This window comes from Rhamphochromis sp. 'chilingali' (assembly GCF_963969265.1).
Source record: "Rhamphochromis sp. 'chilingali' genome assembly, chromosome: 20".
Lineage (NCBI taxonomy): Eukaryota > Metazoa > Chordata > Actinopteri > Cichliformes > Cichlidae > Rhamphochromis > Rhamphochromis sp. 'chilingali'.
The window spans coordinates 15,277,568-15,297,958 of NC_137947.1; the positions used below are offsets into that span (position 1 = coordinate 15,277,568).

Below are 20,391 nucleotides of genomic sequence, written 5' to 3' on the forward strand. Positions count from 1 at the left end.
AAGGGAAAGAATGCTGAGCGAGGGAGTGGTCTGAAATTTAGCATTTTTTATTTTCTGGGTGTCTACAAAAATCACCCCGATTCATCGTTTAACTTTTCAAACAAAAGCTCTTTCTTAAAGTTTAAACGTTCAGTGATCCTATTGAAACTGCAGGGCAGTTACACCGCATTTTATTTATTAGAATACAGGCCCTGTCTGCATATGCTCTCTTTAGTATCAGATACTTTCCTGGGTTTTTTCTTTAAAGGGCAAGGGGCATCTGGGTGGCTTTTAGGAAGTACTGTGGCATGGCATCTGATGTATTTGTCTTCTTATCAACACCACTGAACAATTGTATCTTCAGGGTTCTCTTGTATATCATTTGCATTATTTCATTATTAACAACTTTGAATGTCTGTCTTTAATAAAAATGTTTTTTTTTAATCTCCTTCCTGCCAGACAATTCTTTCATAGTAATTAAAAGCATGTTATATTTGAAGAATGTTTCTGCACTCGTATTGTAAATCAGCTTCTAGCCTCGCCGGGATCAGTGCAACACGGACCTTATGACACACTTATTAGTTAATTGGCTATTGCCCGGTGCAACATTTGGTGATGTAATGCATTTCTCTTTAAGCAGCTCTTAAACTAATTGCACTTGTGCTGCTCTCCAGACATTAATAAGCTGTCTGTGACATTCACCCACAGGCCTTTTTTTTTTTTTTAGATGCGCTTTACTAGTACTGGTTTGGATCCCATTTTGCCTTCTGAACTGCCTTAATTCTTCTTGACATTTATTCAACAAGGTGCTGGAAACAATCCTGAGATTTTGACACATCACACAGAAGCTGCAGATTTGATTTGTCAGCTGCACACCTGATCCACCGCATCCCAAAGGTGACCAATTAGATTTAGATCTAGGCCATTCAGGTACAGTGAACTCACTGCCATGCTTAATAAACCAGTTTGAGATCATTTGGTCTTTGTGACATAATTGTTTATGCTACTGAAAGCAGTGTGGTCAAAGGAATGAACATAGTTAGCAACCATACTCAGGTACACAGTGACATTAAACCATGCTCTGTTGGTACTGAGGGGCCTAAAGTGTGCTAAGAAAAAACTCCTAACACCATTGCACCACCAGCCTGAATTTGAAAGAGGCAGAATGGGATCCATGCTTTCATGTTAGTTAAACCATATTCTCACCCTACCATCCAAATATTACAGCAGAAATCGAAACTCATCATTTTTCAATTTTGGTGTGCCTGTGCAAATTATATTCTTAGCTGAAATAAGTGGCACCTGTTTTGGTCTTCTGCTGTTATTACCCATCTGTTTCAAGGCAACATGATGCAACTTCGACTGTAACAAGTGGCTATTTGAGTTACTGTTCCCTACCTATGAGCTTGAAGCAGATAACAGCTCTGAAAGTATTTTCACTTAGAGAGGGTTGTGCTGGAAAATCCCAGCTGATCAGCAGTTTCTGAAATACTCAGACCAGCCCATCTGGCACCACCAACCACAACACAGTCTGAGTCACTTAAAACCATTTTCTTCCTCATCCTGATGTTTGGTTTGAACTTCAGCAGGTCATCTTGACTAAGTCTACATAACTAAGTGTACTGATTTACTGCCATGCAAAATAACTCCTAAATTCTGACAACTGCTTTACGTGCTATTCAAATTCACAATTCTAAAAATAGGTGATACATTTGTCATATATTTACACATAAATGCTGCTAGAAAACATGTAAAACCACGTTTCACTGGGAATTAGGGGTTATTGTAAAAGAAAAAGTTAAAATACAATTAATTGGCATAAATTTCTTATGTGTCTTAAGTAGCTGACATGACTTATTTCACAGCAACCCAAGGAAAATGAATCACATAACAGTAATTTATGTTAACCCCCATAGCACAAGCAACCTACATTGTTTGATTCAGTCTCTTAAGTAGCAATAACAGGTTCAAATATTCCACAAAGTTAATGGTGCATTTAGATTGAGCTGTAAAAGCTCCGGGAATGCAGCTTTTCGACTATTCAGAAGCCTACAGCACCCTCAAGGGACCAAAGAACACATAACAGGACACGCATCACACTTCCAATATTGTTTGTATATTTCAGCACATAAATATACTCGTGTTCATCATAGCAGAAACATTTCTCTGATGTACAGCCAAAGGATAACAAAAACCATTAAGGCAGGGGAAGCCTGTAAAACATCTGCTGCTGTGAAAGCTGTCAGGGACCATTTAAAGATGTCAAAGTCTAATAACACACTGCTTTCACCTTTGTAGACACACACACACACACACACACACACACACCTAGGATTTGTGTGTGTGTGTAAGTCAAACGTTTGGCATATACATGAACATGCCATTGCACACAGTGCATTTAGAGTGCAGTGAGGAAAATACTCTGTTTTCAGGCTTTCCTCTTTTTCTTCTGCATTTTCTTTCCAGACAGCGCCCCCTTCTGGGCTCCTCTCACCATGCCCTTGAACTGGCCCTGCAGTTTGGCACGTTTCCTTTGAGAGAATAAATAAAAATATGTTACCAACCAAATTTTTAAACTCCAGAGCTTTCAGAGTTTTACAGATCTACACAGTAACAGCAGCTGCTCATACCTGCGATTGAGCTGGGCCTTCTTCAGAGGGATGTAAGCGTAAGGATCAAGCTTCCCTTTTTTCTTTACATCTCCTTTTCCTTTCTGAGGAATGCAAGACCAAAGAATAACCATTCAGAACTACAGCTCACAACTAGGACCACATCACAGTCCAGTTACTGCTCTCAGACTCACCTTTGATTTGTAATCGGCTCCAAATTCCTGGCCATGTCCGAGGGGTCTGTGGATACCTGAACCTCCAGCTGCGTAAAAAAGAAGACGTATAATTAGTATGACGTGTTTTAAATTGCTTAAACTTTTTTTTAGCAACTTGTTTAAGTTGCTAAAAAAAGTTAATTCAATTTAAGTTACCTTTATATTTCAACTGGGGTTCGATGTCCATTTCATCATCAAAGTTGTCATCATTAAACTTCCTCTTCTGTGACTTTTTCTGAGGGTATTTTGAAAGGACAGAGTAAATAAAATTGTGCTGAAATGTCCCAGAGAAGACAAACTCTGTAGGTTGAAGGTTAAATACTCACACTTTTGACTCCAGCCTCTTCCAGGATGTCCTCCATCTCACCTCCATCTGTGAGGTTTTTTTAAATTGTTATCACTGTCTGATCACACATTAAGCAATGTACGGATCAGCACTGGATCTCACTTACCTTTGTCCTTTACATCCTCATCTTCATCTTCTTTAATGATCAACCGTCCATCTGAGGTCACTTTAAAGCCGTGGTCAGCCTTGGCACTCTTCTTCAGCTCTGGGTTTGTGGCTATGAAACGACAACAAAACTGAGTATACTTTTGTTCAGAAATTAAACTGCAGGCAAAAAGCACCCATTGAAAACAAAACAGATGGTCTTACCTAACACTCTCTGCGAAACCTTAGGATCAAGGAAGTTAAGTGGGTCATCTTCCTCTCCCTCTTTGAGCCAAGCCCGTCCTTTCTGCTGTTTGCCTGCTTTCTTCTGAGCACCGCGAGTCTTTCCTTCATCCTCTGACAAATCACTGTCCGACTCAGCGAGAATCTCCTCGATACTTAAGGGCAGAAAGTTTTTGGTTTTTTAAAGGAAGGAGATGGGCAAATGCATGATGACAGGCAGGGTTTTATGTTGGGAACAGCGGCCTACCTTTCACCCTTTGCTTTAGGTGCTTCCTGCTCGCTTTCAGAGTCGTCCTGCTCCTCTGTGGCCTGTTTCCGCCTCTTGTTCCGAGCCTCAGCCTTGCGGATGTTTGCTAGCACCTTGTGGTGCTCTGCAGGGAGCATACTCTTCACCAGCTCAAAACTGAGCACACAGCAAGGAAAAAAAACAAAAACAAAACACACAATTAGAGCCACGAACTAGCTGACAGAGCCCTGATGGCATCTATAAGAATGTGGTGCCTTTACCCAAATTTTCTGATGAATTTAGTGAAGATGTTCTTCAGCTTTGTTCTGAAGTGCCTTCTCATATCATCCCTAATGTTTCCAATGCCTTCCATCTGAACAAAAACAACAAAATATTTAATAAAATAAAATAATGCAACTCCATTAACTACAATGTACAGTACATACCATGACAGTGACATGCGAGGCCAGGGTCTTGGGGTCCATGATGAAGAGGATGACCTTGATGAAGCCTAAGGCAGCCTTCACTACCTCTCTGGTATGAGACGACAGCAGCAGACAAATGTTTTGCAGCAGCTGCTCCATGGTGGTCAGCTCTATGGAGTCTGAGAAAGAAAAGGAAGCACACTGAATCCAGTCCGAGACTCTAAACCTTGAAATCAACACCACTGAATTGCTGAAAGTCAGCAGGCCTACCTTTGTACTCAAACACAAGGCGTGTGAGAGCCAGCACTGCGCAAGTGATCATGGTGACGGAGCCCGTGAGTCCTGCATACACCATCACTAAATACTGCTCCATGGCATCTGGATCAGAGATGGAAGCGCAACTAATTACAAACCTTTACAATCAAGTTTTTTTGTGGAAAGATTTGGGTCCGTGCAAATTTAGCAGAAACAATATGTATGTATGTTACCTTTAGTATTTCCACAGAAGCGGACAAAAGCATTTCCTATTTCCACCAGCAGATTATAGGCACTCTTACGAGCACCAACAGACACCTCCTTCGTACATATGATCACCTGAAAGACACAACATCCTTATAAAAACTGACAAAAACCAGTAGTCCATCTCTCTGTGTTTGCCAGCACTTGTTTGTGACAATACCTCTGGCAGCAGCGTGGTGATAAAGTCTTTGTGATCTTCATTTAACCTTCTTACGATGTGGCTCAGACACTTAAGTCTCGGCTGTGGAAAAGCAATACAAACAGGAAGATAAAAATCAGACAGCAGTATAAACCAAAATATAAAGTCCCTTTGAGTGTCTCGTTTATTTTACTTCTCTTTCAAACAGCACACTCACCCTTTTTGCAGGTGAAGAGGCGTTTTTCAGAGTCTCAAGCAGCACGACTTTGAGTGTTTCCAGATTGGACATGACAAACAATCTACATGCATCTCTCTCTCCTCCACACATCTCCTCTAGCACACGGTACGCCTTCTTCTGCATGCTTGGCTCTTTTGTCTGAAAAAGAAATAAATCAATTTTTTTTAAAAATGCACCAACAGAGACACAGTTAACAAGAATACTACTCAAGTTTGATGGGTTTAAATCAGAAACTACAAGTGCTCTTACCTCCAGATATGGCCTTATCAGCTCAAAGGTTTTAGTCATGGTGACTTCATCAACACAGGGAGCCATAGCAACGACAAGATCCATCACTGACAGCCTAAAATGCAAATAAAGCCAAAACAAAAAGAATCAATTAGACAATGGGGGATGTTTAGAGGCTTCGTTCCTCAAGCTGTTCCTGATCAGGTTTTGTGTAATTTTCTGCTGAAGGAGACTGCTGGCATCAGAGTGAAATCAGAGGTGCACTGGGGTTTTTTCCACCCATACCTAAGTGGATATTGCATAATATCCAAATGAATGACAAGACCCAAGGTTCCCTGAGCAGACTATTACATTTTAAAAAGATGACCAATGTCACTCACTTCTTAATCCTCTGGCTCATGTAGCTCAGTGTATATAAATCACCGATTCAGAAGGAGAGAAGGTGATGGCAAGAGATTCTCATTTATGACTTACCGTATGAACTCATTTGATTCTGCGCTGGTCAACCTCTCTGTGGCTTTTTGCAGGAATGTGCAGATCATCTGAGGGTTGATATTTTTTTTTTATTATTATCATTAGTGATAAACCAGCATAAGAAATATGGCCTATGATGGCCTTGATTGCCTATAAATATATTCATTTCTGTACAAATTCAGATTAGATACGCTGAAATATGTCGTATGAAAAGTACTGGGCCACACATCATATTAAAGAGCTCATTGCAACAAGTCAGGTTATTACATGTCTACAAGTGGCATTGTTGGAAATGGAAACATTTAGGTTACAGAGCAGGCACACTGAGTGCTGAGGCTCATAGTCTGTAAAAGAATCCAAACCACCTCTGCCATTAACATCAGCACAAAAACTGTGTGCCAGGAGCTTCATGGCAAAGTGTAGGTGGCCCAGTACTTCTGACCATATAGTGCATGATCAGCTCTCAATGACTGGAGCACTTCAAAAAGTGTTCAATATGGCAGTAACTGCATGCAATTTAGTGCGAAAGAATGCAAGAAAAATAAGCCGTACTAACCGGCATTTCAGTGATACCCAAATACACTTTGATGGTGTCCAGCACAGCCATCCTGTAGGTTCCAGACTCTCCATTAGCGGGCTGCTGGCTGTACACATTGAAAAGGATGGGCAGGAAATTCTTAGAGAAGCGGCCCACTTCGGCCTTTTCTTCTTCTGCAGTGGAAAAAAAAGGACACAAAACACTGTAAATGAACAAATTTAGAAGATTCAAGTGTTGGGTGACTTGATTTAACCCCCAGATACCTTTTTATCTTTCAATTATTACAACAAGATAAAGGGCATAAAGAAATGATGATCTTGTATTAAGGGACTGTTTCTCTTCCAATTATACAAATCAACTTCTGTCTTTTCTTTTCATGTGAACCTCCAGGCCTCCCATTTTGAAAGCTCTGACCACCAGCGCTGTGGCACTGGCCTCCAAATGTGCTCTTTGTGACAGGCTTCATGGTCTTTTTCTGAATCTTACCTCTATGACTCTGCATCTCACTTCAATTTCATTTTTGTTGTAATCGACTTATATTCAAAGTTTAAGGTGATCCACTGTTGAGACATTTAAGTTCAATAAGTGGATGTTGCTTCTAAAGTTAATGAATAATCATGTTGGATAAACACGATGTTAATATTGACCAAAATACTCAGGGTTATGAATGTTTCCATAATTGAGTAGACATAGGATTATATTGTTCTCTTACTGTTTGACCATGTGTTTTCCTACCTGTTGAGCAGCTCTTGTTGATAATGGTGCGTAGGGCCTGACATACTGTGAGCCTCAGGTCTGGCCGTTCATTGACAGCCATACCAAGAGTGCGGGCAATGCCTTTAAAAGCTGTCAGCACGTCCACAGGGCACGTACAGAAGCCAGGAAGCATGGTCCAAATCTAAAGAAAGAAAAAGAAGAAAGCAACACGCGCTAAAAAATTGTAATAATTCATCAAGTGGTTCTGTTTACTTATTTACATGAAGTTTGTAAAAGTACCTGAAGCTGTAAGGTGTCATAGACTTTGGCCTCCAGTTTTTGCCCTGTTTGCTCCAACTCTACAGCTACAACACAATCACAGAGCAATCTATCAGTACACACAAGCCAGAAAATGCACCTTTGTTCTACCTAACCCTCCAAAGGACCATACCCCTTTTTGTTTACCTCTCTGTTTAAGTGTAGAAGCCAGAGGGAGGAAATAGGAAGTGAAGAAACTAAGATGAGTGTTCTTCACATGATCTCTTATGACTGGGACCAGCCAGCTGCGTGGGAACTCCAAGTCATCGCTGAAGAAAGAAAAAAAAGTTTGTTAATTTGTTAAGCAATAAAAACATCAAGAATACTACTATGTTTGTGTCCTTACTCATAGCCAGTGATGTTGAGAGGCACGGCACCTAGCACCACTTCGGGCCCCATGCTCTCCACAGCTCCTCCTACAGCCAGGTCCAACTCTCCACTGAAGGCAAAATGAGGAGTGGAGCGCAGGTCTGCCAGAGATTGCAGAGACTGTCCAGGACAAAAAAGCATTGAGTTAAGCAAACTTATCTTACTTTGACAGCCTAGTGATCAGCAAAATTTTGTGGCAATACCTTAGTCATGATGGGATGAGCTTGTTTCCCTGCAACTCGATAGAAGCAACCCAGAATCTGCAGCACAAACGGCCAAGAGGCATGGAAGCGATAGGACAATCCTTCTTCTACAATACTGAAACACACATGCACAGCCACAATCGTAATGATGAACATTTATATGTAGTTCCTAAGAACAAAAAGGAAAAAAGACAGACTAGCATGCTTAACACTAGGAAACATACCGAAACATTTTGCAGACATAGGAGGAGTTCCCTGAAGATGCTGTGCCAGTGACGGTGCCCATTTCATCCATAGGAGAGGCAACACATTCAGTCAACAACGTCTGGAAGAGATAACCAGGAATAAATCTTCATCTGGGAGCATGCACACAAGCATTTACATCATCATCTGCTAAAGATACCCATCTTCATTGTCCCTTACCTTTAATGTGTTGGTGGCTGCAGAAACCACCTGAGTGTGAGGTGACAACAAGCAGGACATCGCAGCAGAAAAGAGGCGAGGGAGGTGACCCAAACTCAGAGAACTCTGCAAACTAGACGACAAGGATGTTGTGGACCAACAGTCGGACTGGAAAATGCACAGTTATGGGAATCTGTTGTACTGTTTTCATTTATTACCTCGCCAGGTGAATGTGCGCTTTCTCCATGACAGCAAGCCAAGCGAGCAGCGGCTGTAAATCACTCTCACTGGGCAGGTAATCGTACAGAGCCTGGAGATAAGAGATGACAATTGAGTTTTCACACCAAGCTTTGTATTATAACTAAAAATTGAACTTTAAAAATCTTGTTTGGTTTATGTTCACTCACAGTGATGATCTGTGCGTTGAGTTCTGGTGAGAGCGTCGAAGCATTGGGCTTCCCGCTGAACAGCTGATGAAAGGCCTGCATGGCACTAGCGGTCACCAACTACAGTCAGAGACATCGACAACTATATTTGAGTATCCACGATGATGAACAAGGGGGATTTGGCAGCACCTATGAATATTTTTGTGTTCTCACCACATGACTGAGTGTCATCACTCGCAGCAGAGTCTCACAACAGGACTTGACAGCTCCCAGAGGAAACGTCCCCATCAGCTCCTTCAAAAGGCCAAGCACATGGAGTGCGGTTGTGTCCTCTTTACTGCCTATGGGGAAAAACACAAACATTACCCACAACCTGCTGGACAGCCATAGAGTCGCACAAATCTTCATCATATAGAGAACAACCCGCGGTCCTAATAAACCTGTTGTCTCACCTCCTGCTTGCTCCATTTCTTTTGTGCAGAATTTGGCTGTGGTAACTGCAGCAGGATGATGGGCTGGAGCATTTTCTGTAAACAGGAAGTCACTGCCTCTAAGAATGGAGCAAACACCTTGCTGTGCTGCTTTACGGACCTGAAAGGAAAAAAATTCAATGGCACAAATGTCCTCACTTTTAGTATTTCACTGAATGTTTAATACAGCTGATGAGCAGTAAATCCAAGACAGACTGAACGCATCTGTTTAGTGTGGCTGAGCAGTTACGAGCAGGTTGGTGGGACTCGCCTTAGGCTTGTTGTGCACTGTGAAGCTGAGAAGGCCATGGTAAGCCTGGAGAGTAGATGGGTAAGTCCACACAGATGCGTCCTGCTTCCTCAATAGAGTGGCCAGACATGACAGTATCTGCAGAGGAGAAAAATAACAAAGCTAAGCATTGCTGCAGTTGTCAAAAGAAGAGCCAAACAGACACAGAAACAAGCCCACTTACCCATCTGAGTGCCGAGGTAGTGTCAGATGTGGCCTGTTTGGACATGACATCCATCAGAGCCTTGGTGGTGTCGGAAAACTTCGACTTGAGGACCGGAGCAGGAACACTAAGGAATGCAACACGTCAAGCAGATGGAAAAATGCAACACACCAGTTGAATTTATTGTGGACATTATAAGCCACGCTTATATATCTTAACACTTTAAGGACTTTCTCTACTTTCTGTCGATGGCGGGTGGAGAATATCATCAGTTAACCTAACACGCATGTCTCTGAACTGTGAGAAGAAGCCTAAGTAAACCCACGGTTGAGAGACCGTGCAAACTCAAGAGAGAGAGAAAAAAAAAGTCCCAAGCCAGGGTTCAAACCAGGAAACTTCTTATTGTGAGGAAACAGTGCTGCTTAGTGGAGTAACATTTAAGTATTTGGGTCCTACCGTTTCATGACAAGGTTGAGGAGGTATGCCACTGCAGCCTGGGATTCTGCTGTATCCACAACCTCCAGGGTGGTCATCTTAGGGGAAAATAAGATTTAGTGGATTTTGAAAAACAAAACCTTGATTTACGTTGCCTTTCGAGCAAACCACACCATAAAATCTAAAAGAATCTTTTTAAAAAAAGCACTCACCAAAGCAGCAAAGTACTCTGTTTCAGTCTCCTTCCCACCTTGACTGCGGATCACTTCAGTAACGGCTGCCAACACGGCACAGATCTGTAGAAGACAACGTTAGAGCTGCAGGGAAGCTCACTGTCCAGCTTTGCTCACAATATAAACAGCACACAAACTAAAATGTTATCAATAAATGGCCCATCATAAAAGTGATGCCCACCTCTTTGTGTGCAGCTGAATTAGACTCCCAGAAGCGCTGCACCTTTCTAAAGGTAAGGTTGGAGCAGTCTGATAGGCCACTGAGGAAGGTACCCGAACTTCTTTGTGATACAGCCTCTTCTGGCTCTTCTTCCATGGCGGCATCTTTACGAGTGCCGATCTCCAGCGGACCGGCCTGCAGCTCATTGTGAAGCTTGAGAGCATCGATTGTGAGATCACTCTTTCCTGTGGGGTTAAAACAAAAAACAAAAACTGAATTCTAAAACCTTATTACACCAAATTCTGACCCCAAATTAGACATGGAGACAGATGTGCAAGAAAGCGCGACCTTTAGTTTTTCCCTTTGACTGACGGATTACCTAACCTCACCTGCACAAGCATGTGGTTGACTTGGGAAAAAAAAAACAAAAAAATCAATTAACCTTCCCAAAGAGGAGGAGACCAAGCTGCTTTTTATTTAGGCATGCTAACTGTGAACCACTACCAAATCAACCAGTCAATCATAGTTGCATGCCACCAAACCTATCATCTAATTTTCCATGCATGCATGCTTTTTCAGACATTTCCAAAACAGTAAAGACAATCCCAAAGTATTGGAGCCTTTGCACACCTTAGTCCGATGCAACCAGTTTTCCTATTTTGTTTCTACAATATGTTCAGACTCAATAATAAAACAGCTGATGCTGAAAATATGTACAGGCCAACCTTTTAGTCTTAGGAAAAAAACTGAGCAGGAATCAATAAAGTGAATTGACAGTCTGAACTTAGATCACCACTGACGACAACAATATCTTACCAATAACCATCCTAACTATTGCTACACTATTCTTTAGTTACTTTGGACTCTCATAATTAAGCAGACCAGATAAGTAAAGGGGACGCTTCACCCAGTGTGCTGATGTAAATACTCAAATCACAGCTGGATGTTCAAACCTAAACATGCTGTTGCTCATACAATCAGCTGGCTACAGAGCCAAAACAACCACATTTGCGTCTAATAACTGACAAACTTTGCACATTTATTGTAAAGCACATCTTTTCTAGGCTTAATAGGTGCAGGGCAGATACTTTTACACAACTAAAGATGATAGCTTGGTCTTTGAGCTCCAAACACACAAGTAGCTGTTGCTCTAAAACTAAACTGACATACAAGTTATTTAACCTGACAAAAAGATATAGATGTGGCGATATGACGTTAAAGTTTCTGCCAGCAGCTTGAATGTGGCTGCTGATTGTGTCAAAACCTAGAAAGATTAAATGGCTAACGCTAGCCGGAGACCCACGTGTAGAGGGAACGCTTACCGGTGGGTCGGCTGAAGAAGCGGCTTTTAGCAGCCTGACGGAAGCGACTCGTCTGCGGGTTAGAGTCGCTGCTGTGTCCTTTTTTCCACCGTTTGAGCTTCGACGCCGTCCCAGAGCGAAGTTTCCCCGATTTCACCATTTTCGGGACTGAAAATAATCACGTTACACCAACTGTGCCCGATTCTGTCGCCTACCAAACTACGTCACAGCTTTGCTCACGTGTCACAAGTTATGTTTCCTGAAGATGGCGCTGTCCACCACAGACAGCGTGAATAACACGAGCCTACGGTCCATGACTGCAACTACCCTGACTGCCATCGTCTAAAGAGAGATATGACCTCTTCTGCAGATAAAGGAAACCCGTGACCTTAATTTAAGTATAGCTTTGTCAGGTGTGGCATATAAAACCATATAAAAAGAACGATGATACAAAAATACAGCCAGTCATTACACCCGTCTGCCATTTTAGGTACACATTTTCAACTGCTTTATCACAAACATCTTATCAGCCAATCACATGGCAGCAATTCAGTGTATTTAGGCATGTAGACATGGTCATGATGACCTGCTGAAGTTTAAACCAAGCATCAGAAAGGGGATGAAAGGAGATTTAATTGACTTTGAAGGTGGTGTGGTTCTTGGTGTCAGATAGGCTGGAATGAGTATTTCAGAAACTGCTGATCTGCTGGGATTTTCCTCACACAAACATCTCTCTTACAGATGATGGCCTGAAAAAAAGAAAATCTAGTGAGCAAAAATGTCTTGTTGATGCCAGAGATCAAGGGAGAATGGAGGACATGAAGGTAACATAACTCAGATAATGTATGCAGAAGAGCATCTCTGAAGGCACAACATAGAGATGGGCTACAACAGCAGAAGACCAGCTGGTGACAATCCTGCGATGCAAGAACAGTCACACGGGCTTACCAAAGTTGCACGATCAAAGATTATAGAAATGCTGCATGGTTTGATGAGTCTCGGTTGCTACTGTGTTATTCAAGTGGTAGGGCCAGAATTTAGCGTAAACAACACAAAAGCATGGCTCCATCCTGCCTTGTATCAATGATTCAGGCTGCTGCTGGTCGTGTAATGATGTGGGGGTTATTTTCTTGGCACACTTTGGGCCCCTTAGCAGCAACTGAGTATCATTTAAATGTCAGCGCCTACCTCAGTATTGTTAACCATATTATGACCACAGTGACAGTGAGTTAACTGAGAGATTTTCATCAACTAAAGGGGGTCCAACCCTTATTGGGAACATCCAGTTCCAATTGCAGATCTTGGTGCCAATAAATAAATGAAAAGAACAACTTTAAATTTATAATATTTATTAAGTTATTCAAGTACAGTGAGCATCATATTTGTACATCAAACTACACCTTCTTGTTCATAGTGATAAAATTAAAAAAGCAAGTCTGGTCATCTCTTATTCCCTTTAAAAAAAGGTGCCTTCATTACATTCCCTGTCTTTACCATGAATGTACAGTAGTGAAATGAAAACAGTGTGCACACGAGCAAACAACATACAGTGAACGTTTCTACTACCTAAACAGATGAAAGTAAAAGAGTTAGAAAGAAAGATTTTTGTCTAGATTCTGAGGTGAACCATATTTAATTTATTCATAAGCACCAGAACAAACAAACATGACAAGAAGGGAAACCCATGTAAACAACAAAGCTGTGAGTTCATGGCTTCACAAATAGACGGACACTGGGATGTGCATCTTAGGGCTCTACTTTTCACCTAAAGTGTTTCAGTGCTTTTTTCCCCATTTGGAAAAAGGAAAAATAGAAAAAGGAGCAATACAAAAAGCAATATATTTTTATATAAAAATGTACACAAAATTCCACCGCAGAATTAACTGGACAGTAATGTCACCAACTCCTGTTCCAGCAGCCCACCTCTGTCACATTCATGATCTTTTCTTCACCTTGCTTTATTTGCCTCAGTTAGTTATGACTGAGGGATTTATATTGACAATCACTTGGACGACAAATTCCTTTTGGATTTTAGTATCTTGCAGGCGAGTCTTGTCGGTCAGAAGCTTCCCAGAAAAGAACCACCTCTGGCGGGACACATCAATTTCTTCCTGTTCTTCTAGTAACTTCTTTAGCTCAGCGATGGTGTCTGCCATGCTGGCTGTGAGACGCACATCCTTTCCTAAGGGAGAAGTAGAGTTGACACAGATCTTTTTATCCAGGTAAAAAAATCTCATTTCCAACAATCCATGCATAACGTGATTTTTAGAGATATACAGATGCATAATTCCAAGTCTTACCAGTTGATAATCGCACCCGTAGCTGGAACTCTTCTCTGCTCGGAGAGGGCTGAGATTGTTTTTGCGTCGATTCGGAAACCTTGCTGTCGCTGGATGTTTCAGTGATGAGGTTGACAGGCGGGGCTAAAGTGTACGCTGGGAGCTGATAGCGGTTGCCCAGCTCATCGTAACACTCTGTGAGAGAGCCTGCAGAAGAGAAATAACCCAGATAAACAACCAGTTAAAAAAACCAAAAAAAAAAAAAAAAACCCTTATCCCTCTCCACAACATACACAACTTTAACCTTGAGCTACACATGTCCCCTCATTTCAACTGTTAAGAAATCCTGTCTGAGCATCACTTTTCTTCCATTAGTAGCAGTTAAAAGCAGATGAGCATGTGAGAAGACTATGTGAGGACTGCTTTTTTTTTCCAGCTAACACCACCAGGGCTTTCAGTGCATCAGACCACTCACAGTGGTCATGCAGTACTGCGACTATTATGTAACTACTACAACAGTAATCTCTGCACAGTTGATGGGATTCAGCAAACTGTTCTTTGACTTTTACAAATGATTACAGTGAGCTCTGCATTTACAATGGGAGGTCTAGTCCACTTACAGCGTATAATTTATAGCCAAATTATGCTTTCATATCTCAAAGGGGATTTTGTGTATGTGTGTTTGCATACCATGTGGTAATGTAATGCAGGCACCATCCACGATAGCCTGCGCTAGCTCCAGGTCATTGCACTCTGCAGCCAGGGCTGCTGCTCTGAGTGCGTCCCAGATTTCCTTGCGTCCATCAAAGGCCGGAGCTGTATCCCAAAATTCATCCCTCTTGCTCCTGAGCTGGCCCTCAGTCATCGGGTACTCACTCTTCCATTTTGGACGCTCTTTCTTTAGAGGCTCATTGCGTCCTTAACAAAAAGAGAGGGAGGGGTAAAAAAAAAAAAAAGAAAGAGAGGTGTTTAATCTAATTTTACAGACTGCTCTAAGAAATGACCAAGAGACTGTGACGCAGAAATAATCCGGGCTACGCTTTTGAAAACAACTTCTAGTTTATAAAAAGTAAAACAACAAACAAACAAAGAAAAAAAACTTTGTTGCTAATTTATTCTAATTACATAATAAAGAGATTACATGGTGCGAATCCAGGTATCTGGTAGTAAACTACTTATTACGTCGATGTCTACTAAAGTGGATAAGGACATCACTGCTCCAAAAAAACGCCTGAGCTCTGTACTATTACATCAGACAGCCAAGGTCAGGAAATATTTTTGTTTTACTCTGATGTGAAGTGTCCTTAAAAGAATGTAGGTATAAATGCACTGAATGCATTAAATGTTCTTGGTTTGAGTCATGTAAACACAAAAAGGGACAAAAAGCTCATCTTAATACCTTGTACACACACACACACCACAGTCACTATCTGTGATATTTAGCAGTTTCTGCATAGGCTGACTATAGCCAGTAACCAAAATGCGCTTTTTTTTGGTCTTGTTCTTTCGTTTTCTTTAAATCAGAGCTCCAGCAGCAGTATTTTGTACACCTACTGCAGGTGTTTCTTTGCTAGCTATTGGTGTATAGCTGCAGTACTGGTGTACCAAAAAGTCAATTTGCTTCACAGAGAGAGGAAAATCAAAGTGATTATTTATAGTGCTGTGGATTACTGCAGTGGCCAGTAATACACACATGCGCACGGACAGGCGCTCACTCACAAGCAAACACCAGTGGATTATAGGCAGTAAGCAGGTCCCACATAACAGGATTTATCTGTGCCTATCCCTTAAGGCATTGGATAGAAAGATGACAACCCTTTAGCCAATGAAAGGCAGCCAACAGACACAGATCTGCCACTGCACGCACGCATAAATACAAACACAAAGCCACTACAACTCAATTACACTGTCACTTTATCGAATTACGGAGTGTTTACAAACTGCTGCAAAGCGTGGTTTTGTCCCTTTCAAACCTGATTTTCCAACAAGATCAAAGGAAGCCTTTATAAAATCTTAAATAACATTTAGCAATGATACACATCCCAATAGACATAGATATTAAAGACATCTTCTGTAGCACTGATCTAGAAACCAGCTGAAATATTATAACACTGACCACACAGTACAAGAGGCCTCAAAACATTGTTACTAAATTCCAATGTAAAATTATGTTTTGAGTTATATGACAAATTTGCTAATTTCAGTTGGTGAATTCCCCCAAAATTTGTCTGGTTGAATTAAATTTGTACATAGACACCTTAATCCTAAAGACCGATAACAAAATGAGCACATATGGTTATATTAAATGTATTCTTTTGAACTGCTTATTAAGTTATTCTGCCATTTATTACTGTTTTTTACTCATTAAAATTTTTTACATTTAAGTTGTTTACTTTATTCTGTCTCATGTGATTTATATTCCTCCCACATTACCCTTAGGATTGAATTAAACAGACATGTCCAGCCTGAGCACATCAGAATGTTAAAGCTTTGCAAGTTCATTTATATCAAACTTTCAGCCTGAGCTTTCACGCAGAAGTACGACATTTATATTATTTATAATTTACACTTTATGCATTAAAAATGACGTGCAAACTGGAACTGTCCCACACTTCTAAACCCATGAGCAGAATACCCCTAAAATCTAGAGACAGCTATATAAAATGATGCCACCCTGTTCCAGTGTTTGCAGCTTTATTATATTCTTTGCTTTTACTTCTCTTACAAAAACATTTATTTTTAGCCCGTGTAATGTTGATTATGCAGCCAGGCACACATGCAAAACTAAATTAACATGCCAGCCAAACAAATGCAAATTAGATTGTTTGTCTGGAATCCTAACAAGTGACCCTGCCAGTAGACATGGGAAAATACACAGTGACAGTTTTGGGATTGTGCAAGTCTAAGACTTTCAGAATGAGAGTGCAGAACAAAACATGCCAGATTTTATTTCCTGGTTGTACATTTTGTTACATAACAGTATGTACAAGCATTTTTGCTTTGGTTGTGTTTACTAGATTGAAGCAGATGCAATCAGTGCTTAGTGATGACGACCTACAAAATATAAAAATGTTTCATCCACCTCGCTGCTGTACTCAGTTTGTCAGTGTTAGTGTTTGCGTAGAGGGAGATCAGATTTGACAGCATGTCCTTTAGCTGTAAGACTAGCTCCCTGGAAAGATTAGCACTTTAAACTGAAGCGAGTGAGCAAGTTTGACTTTCCTGAGCTAAAATGTGCAGGTGGAAGTAAAAAAAGAAAAGAAAAAAAGAATGGTACAAGTAAATCTCTGCAATAACAGGAATGAGATTAAAAGGTCTAATGTAGACCTGCTGCTTATGCAGTATGATTTTATATATCATTTTAAACAACCACTATAAGCAGGATCTGTGAGCAGTGTTGTATCTACCTACTGTAAAATGTGCATGTAATACTAAGTTCATAATAACTGTATAATAGATAATAGAAAAATACACAAAGTCAGATATGTCAACATCTGTGCAAGTAAAAAAATGATCAACAAAGTCTTCATACATTTAAGATACACTTAAGGTGCAAAAGCTTTGCAGCTTTTACACCTTAAATGTTTTAACTAATAAAATGATGATCCATTAAAGCAGGCTTTAATGGATCATCATGAAAGTATTAAAGTCAAAGGCAGCACTGAAGATACAATTTGATTTTCATTTGTTATTGTAAATCAGTTTTTCAGCTGCGCTTCAAATGCTAATTTACCAATTACCACTACATAATGGGATTATAACAGCAAAAACATTAGTAAAGACTATAACACATACCCCTCTGGGGCATTTTATTGCACCCAGAGTAACTTTTTCCACCCCTGACAAAAATCTATACTTACTTTTAAGCAAAATCTTCAAAGGGGAATTTGGAACCTGATAGTAATTGTATTCCCTTGAGTTTGGTACTCCCATTGCTCTTCTGTCGCTGAGGTTTGATATGCGCCAAACTGCTGTACATCAAAAATCCTTAACGATGAGCTACAGTGAACGATCCCGAGGAAGAGGACAGTCTCCGCTCGGTCGGACCAGCTTGAAGAAACAAATGCCTGATCTAGTTCACCAAGCTGCGCAGACTAAGAATCACAGCTCTGCTAATCATTGTTACATTTCCCCAGTTGCTGAAAAATGACTGATCCCCCACCACTTTTATCCCCTTCTACTAACAAACACACCACAACCCCAAAATAACTTTGAATCAATTCATGGAAACAGGTAGAATATAGGAGGAGAGCAAGTTGAGTGTCCTTGGCAGAAGGTGGCGTCTTTACACAAGAGCCCTAATCCTATCAGCTCTATTTAGAGCTGGGATAAAAATACTCAGAGGCAAAGTGCTAAACCTATTAGCACACAATAAGCCGTTGTCAGACAATTACAGTCTGATTCAAAGGAAAGCCAATGTCTACTTCGAGGAAATGTCCTGAACAGGCGATTCTTTTTCTTTTCTAAGGCTGTGATAATTATAGAAATACGATGCTACTTTCTCACAACTGACAATGAGGCAGTTCATTGAATTTCACCAAACTGTGAGGTCTGAGCTTATGATGGTGATCGAAATGTCTAAGAGGTCATGCCTGTCTTGCAGGTAATGTATTTCCTTCTGCATATGAATGTGTTTTGCACATAAAGCACATCATGTACCAAGTAGGTCAATCTCTGATTGAAAAACTCTCTGTTGAGGCTCCTGCTGCTGCTCAATGCATAATGAATGGCAGTCTAGCGCAGCACACAGCACACAGGCTCTGTGAATGGATTGAACAGTGTTTATATAATCTGTCCTATCAGGCCAGGTCCTTAAACCCAGATTAGACACATGACTAAGCCACGACACATTTAACACCTGAAACTATAAGTATTCAGAATAACAAAGGTGTAGCTAGGATGCAACACCTGAAACCCTGAGGCTTTATCTTACAGCCCATCTGGCAGGTGCTACATGAATGTATATGTAGTGTAAATAAAAATGCAGAAAGTGTCTCGTTGTATTGGTTGAATTCAATGACAGTAAGTCCCATTATTATGTAGTGTTTAACTGATGTGCTTAAATACATCACTATACAGTAATCTCCCTACCGCGATGGTAATATTGGAAAATAATAATTTAATACAAAAGTGCTGGTCAAGGAGGAATATTAGAAGGGTCACTCAAGCTCAAGAGTTACATCACCACAAACTGCAAGTCAGCAAAGATGTAGAGAAAGCCATTGCTGGTTTGTGCTTTGCGGACATGATGTCCTAAGTATGAAGCTGCACTTATTTCAACATCTGCGAAGCCAATGTCCAGCTTCTTACCTCCGCGTTTTTTGCTCCTTGTCGAGTTTCGGGCACTCCCTTGTCCATCCATCCTACTCCTCCCCACACAGCCTCCCATCACTGTCCCTACATTTCAGATCAAGGAGAAATCTGTCATATTTTACATATTTTCGAATATAAACGCTTTGAAATGAACGTGCAATAATGTCACATAAATAAACTGTTGGTAATGATGTGAAATTAAGTGCCTTATATGAAAAGCACCATCAGGGAATGACAGCTCAGCACGCCTTGTTCTTATGAGGTCAGACGAGCTGATGTGTTTACGTCACGTGTACCGCCAGCTGACGGGGACACGCGCCTGAAGCTAATGCCAGCTGATTATTGCCCACGCACGCGTCCAGAGTTGTGTTTTTGCACTCTTACATTTTTTTAATGAATCCAAATCAATGCATATATTTATTTTACATACCGGAAATCCAGTCTGCTAGATTATGCATTCGTCTGCAGTTTGCCTGCCACATCCGAACTTCAGGTGAAGTTAGAGTCTCACGCGACGATTAGCAGAAGAGGTAATCAGCCAAGTAGGAGGACAGGCACAGACCCAGTGTGTCTGTGCAGAGGCGATGTGTCCAGGTGGCCTCTGCAGAGCCTTTAGTAAATCTCAGCCGTTTCTCCAAAAATATGCGATCAGTATCCACATTTCCTCCAAATCATAGTGTACACAGCCTACCAACACAATCCGTCCACACTGATCCAGAATTAAAGACTTGCAGTCTGTACGCATGCGTAACTTAGAGCGGTCGCGTCAGAACAAGACAGGAAACTGCTAAACCGCTCCTTCGGGATAATAGGATGGCTGAAACGTAATTTAGCCGTCTTTTAACCACCATTTAGAGTTTGAAACGACAGGAAAATGTCTCTAAAATAAGTCCTGTCAAAGACAAAACCTTTAAAATGAATTTATTGGGTTATTGCACAATATATTGTTACATTTTTCAACTGGGGTTTTATTCTGAAATGAATGGCGGAAGTTTTATTTATCATTCTTAGGTTAATTGATGCTATACTGTGGTCTCCATAAAACGTGACATTTCTACTACAAACAACTGCAGTTTTAGTTAATTCAAGAAAAACACCACCGGCACAACTG

At 40.9% G+C, this 20,391-nt stretch overlaps 2 protein-coding genes across 4 annotated transcripts; both read right to left on the minus strand.

Annotated features, from left to right (window-relative positions):
* Window positions 1-2,073: 2,073 nt before the first annotated feature.
* Window positions 2,074-11,923, minus strand: rrp12 (ribosomal RNA processing 12 homolog). The gene is made up of 34 exons (XM_080868861.1): window positions 11,710-11,923; window positions 10,409-10,632; window positions 10,207-10,290; window positions 10,016-10,092; window positions 9,581-9,686; window positions 9,379-9,495; window positions 9,090-9,228; window positions 8,851-8,978; window positions 8,659-8,757; window positions 8,470-8,561; window positions 8,273-8,384; window positions 8,074-8,174; window positions 7,850-7,964; window positions 7,624-7,766; window positions 7,425-7,546; window positions 7,260-7,324; window positions 6,999-7,161; window positions 6,282-6,436; window positions 5,726-5,793; window positions 5,273-5,366; window positions 5,003-5,161; window positions 4,807-4,887; window positions 4,616-4,721; window positions 4,398-4,505; window positions 4,149-4,306; window positions 3,984-4,075; window positions 3,724-3,879; window positions 3,459-3,631; window positions 3,256-3,366; window positions 3,130-3,176; window positions 2,960-3,038; window positions 2,783-2,850; window positions 2,610-2,692; window positions 2,074-2,510 (listed from the first exon to the last, which is right to left on the minus strand). The coding sequence occupies exons 1-34, from the start codon at window positions 11,846-11,848 to the stop codon at window positions 2,408-2,410; spliced, it is 3,867 nt and encodes a 1,288-aa protein (XP_080724987.1). The 5' UTR covers window positions 11,849-11,923; the 3' UTR covers window positions 2,074-2,407.
* Window positions 11,924-13,052: 1,129 nt separating this feature from the next.
* ubtd1a (ubiquitin domain containing 1a) lies at window positions 13,053-20,007 on the minus strand. 3 transcript variants are annotated; one of them, XM_080868786.1, is made up of 5 exons: window positions 19,711-20,007; window positions 19,278-19,364; window positions 14,658-14,885; window positions 13,989-14,174; window positions 13,053-13,870 (listed from the first exon to the last, which is right to left on the minus strand). In XM_080868786.1, exons 1-5 carry the CDS (start codon window positions 19,760-19,762, stop codon window positions 13,656-13,658), a joined length of 768 nt encoding a protein of 255 aa, XP_080724912.1. In that variant the 5' UTR covers window positions 19,763-20,007; the 3' UTR covers window positions 13,053-13,655. The 3 variants fall into 3 exon arrangements, with proteins under 3 accessions (XP_080724912.1, XP_080724914.1, XP_080724913.1); XM_080868788.1 differs by lacking the exon at window positions 19,278-19,364; XM_080868787.1 differs by lacking the exons at window positions 19,278-19,364; window positions 19,711-20,007 and adding an exon at window positions 17,828-18,235.
* Between the last annotated feature and the right edge of the window lie 384 nt (window positions 20,008-20,391).

Coding starts and splice junctions, on each gene's coding strand:
- rrp12 (XM_080868861.1), bottom strand. CDS start 11,848: ATGGTGAAATCGGGGAAACTTCGCTCTGGGACGGCGTCGAAGCTCAAA. Junction 4,722..4,806: donor TCACCACGCTGCTGCCAGAG/GTATTGTCACAA, acceptor TGTGTCTTTCAG/GTGATCATATGTACGAAGGA. Junction 2,693..2,782: donor GAGCCGATTACAAATCAAAG/GTGAGTCTGAGA, acceptor TGCATTCCTCAG/AAAGGAAAAGGAGATGTAAA.
- ubtd1a (XM_080868786.1), bottom strand. CDS start 19,762: ATGTGGCAGGCAAACTGCAGACGAATGCATAATCTAGCAGACTGGATT. Junction 19,365..19,710: donor TCTAGCAGACTGGATTTCCG/GTATGTAAAATA, acceptor TCTGAAATGTAG/GGACAGTGATGGGAGGCTGT. Junction 14,175..14,657: donor CTGCATTACATTACCACATG/GTATGCAAACAC, acceptor TCTCTTCTGCAG/GCTCTCTCACAGAGTGTTAC.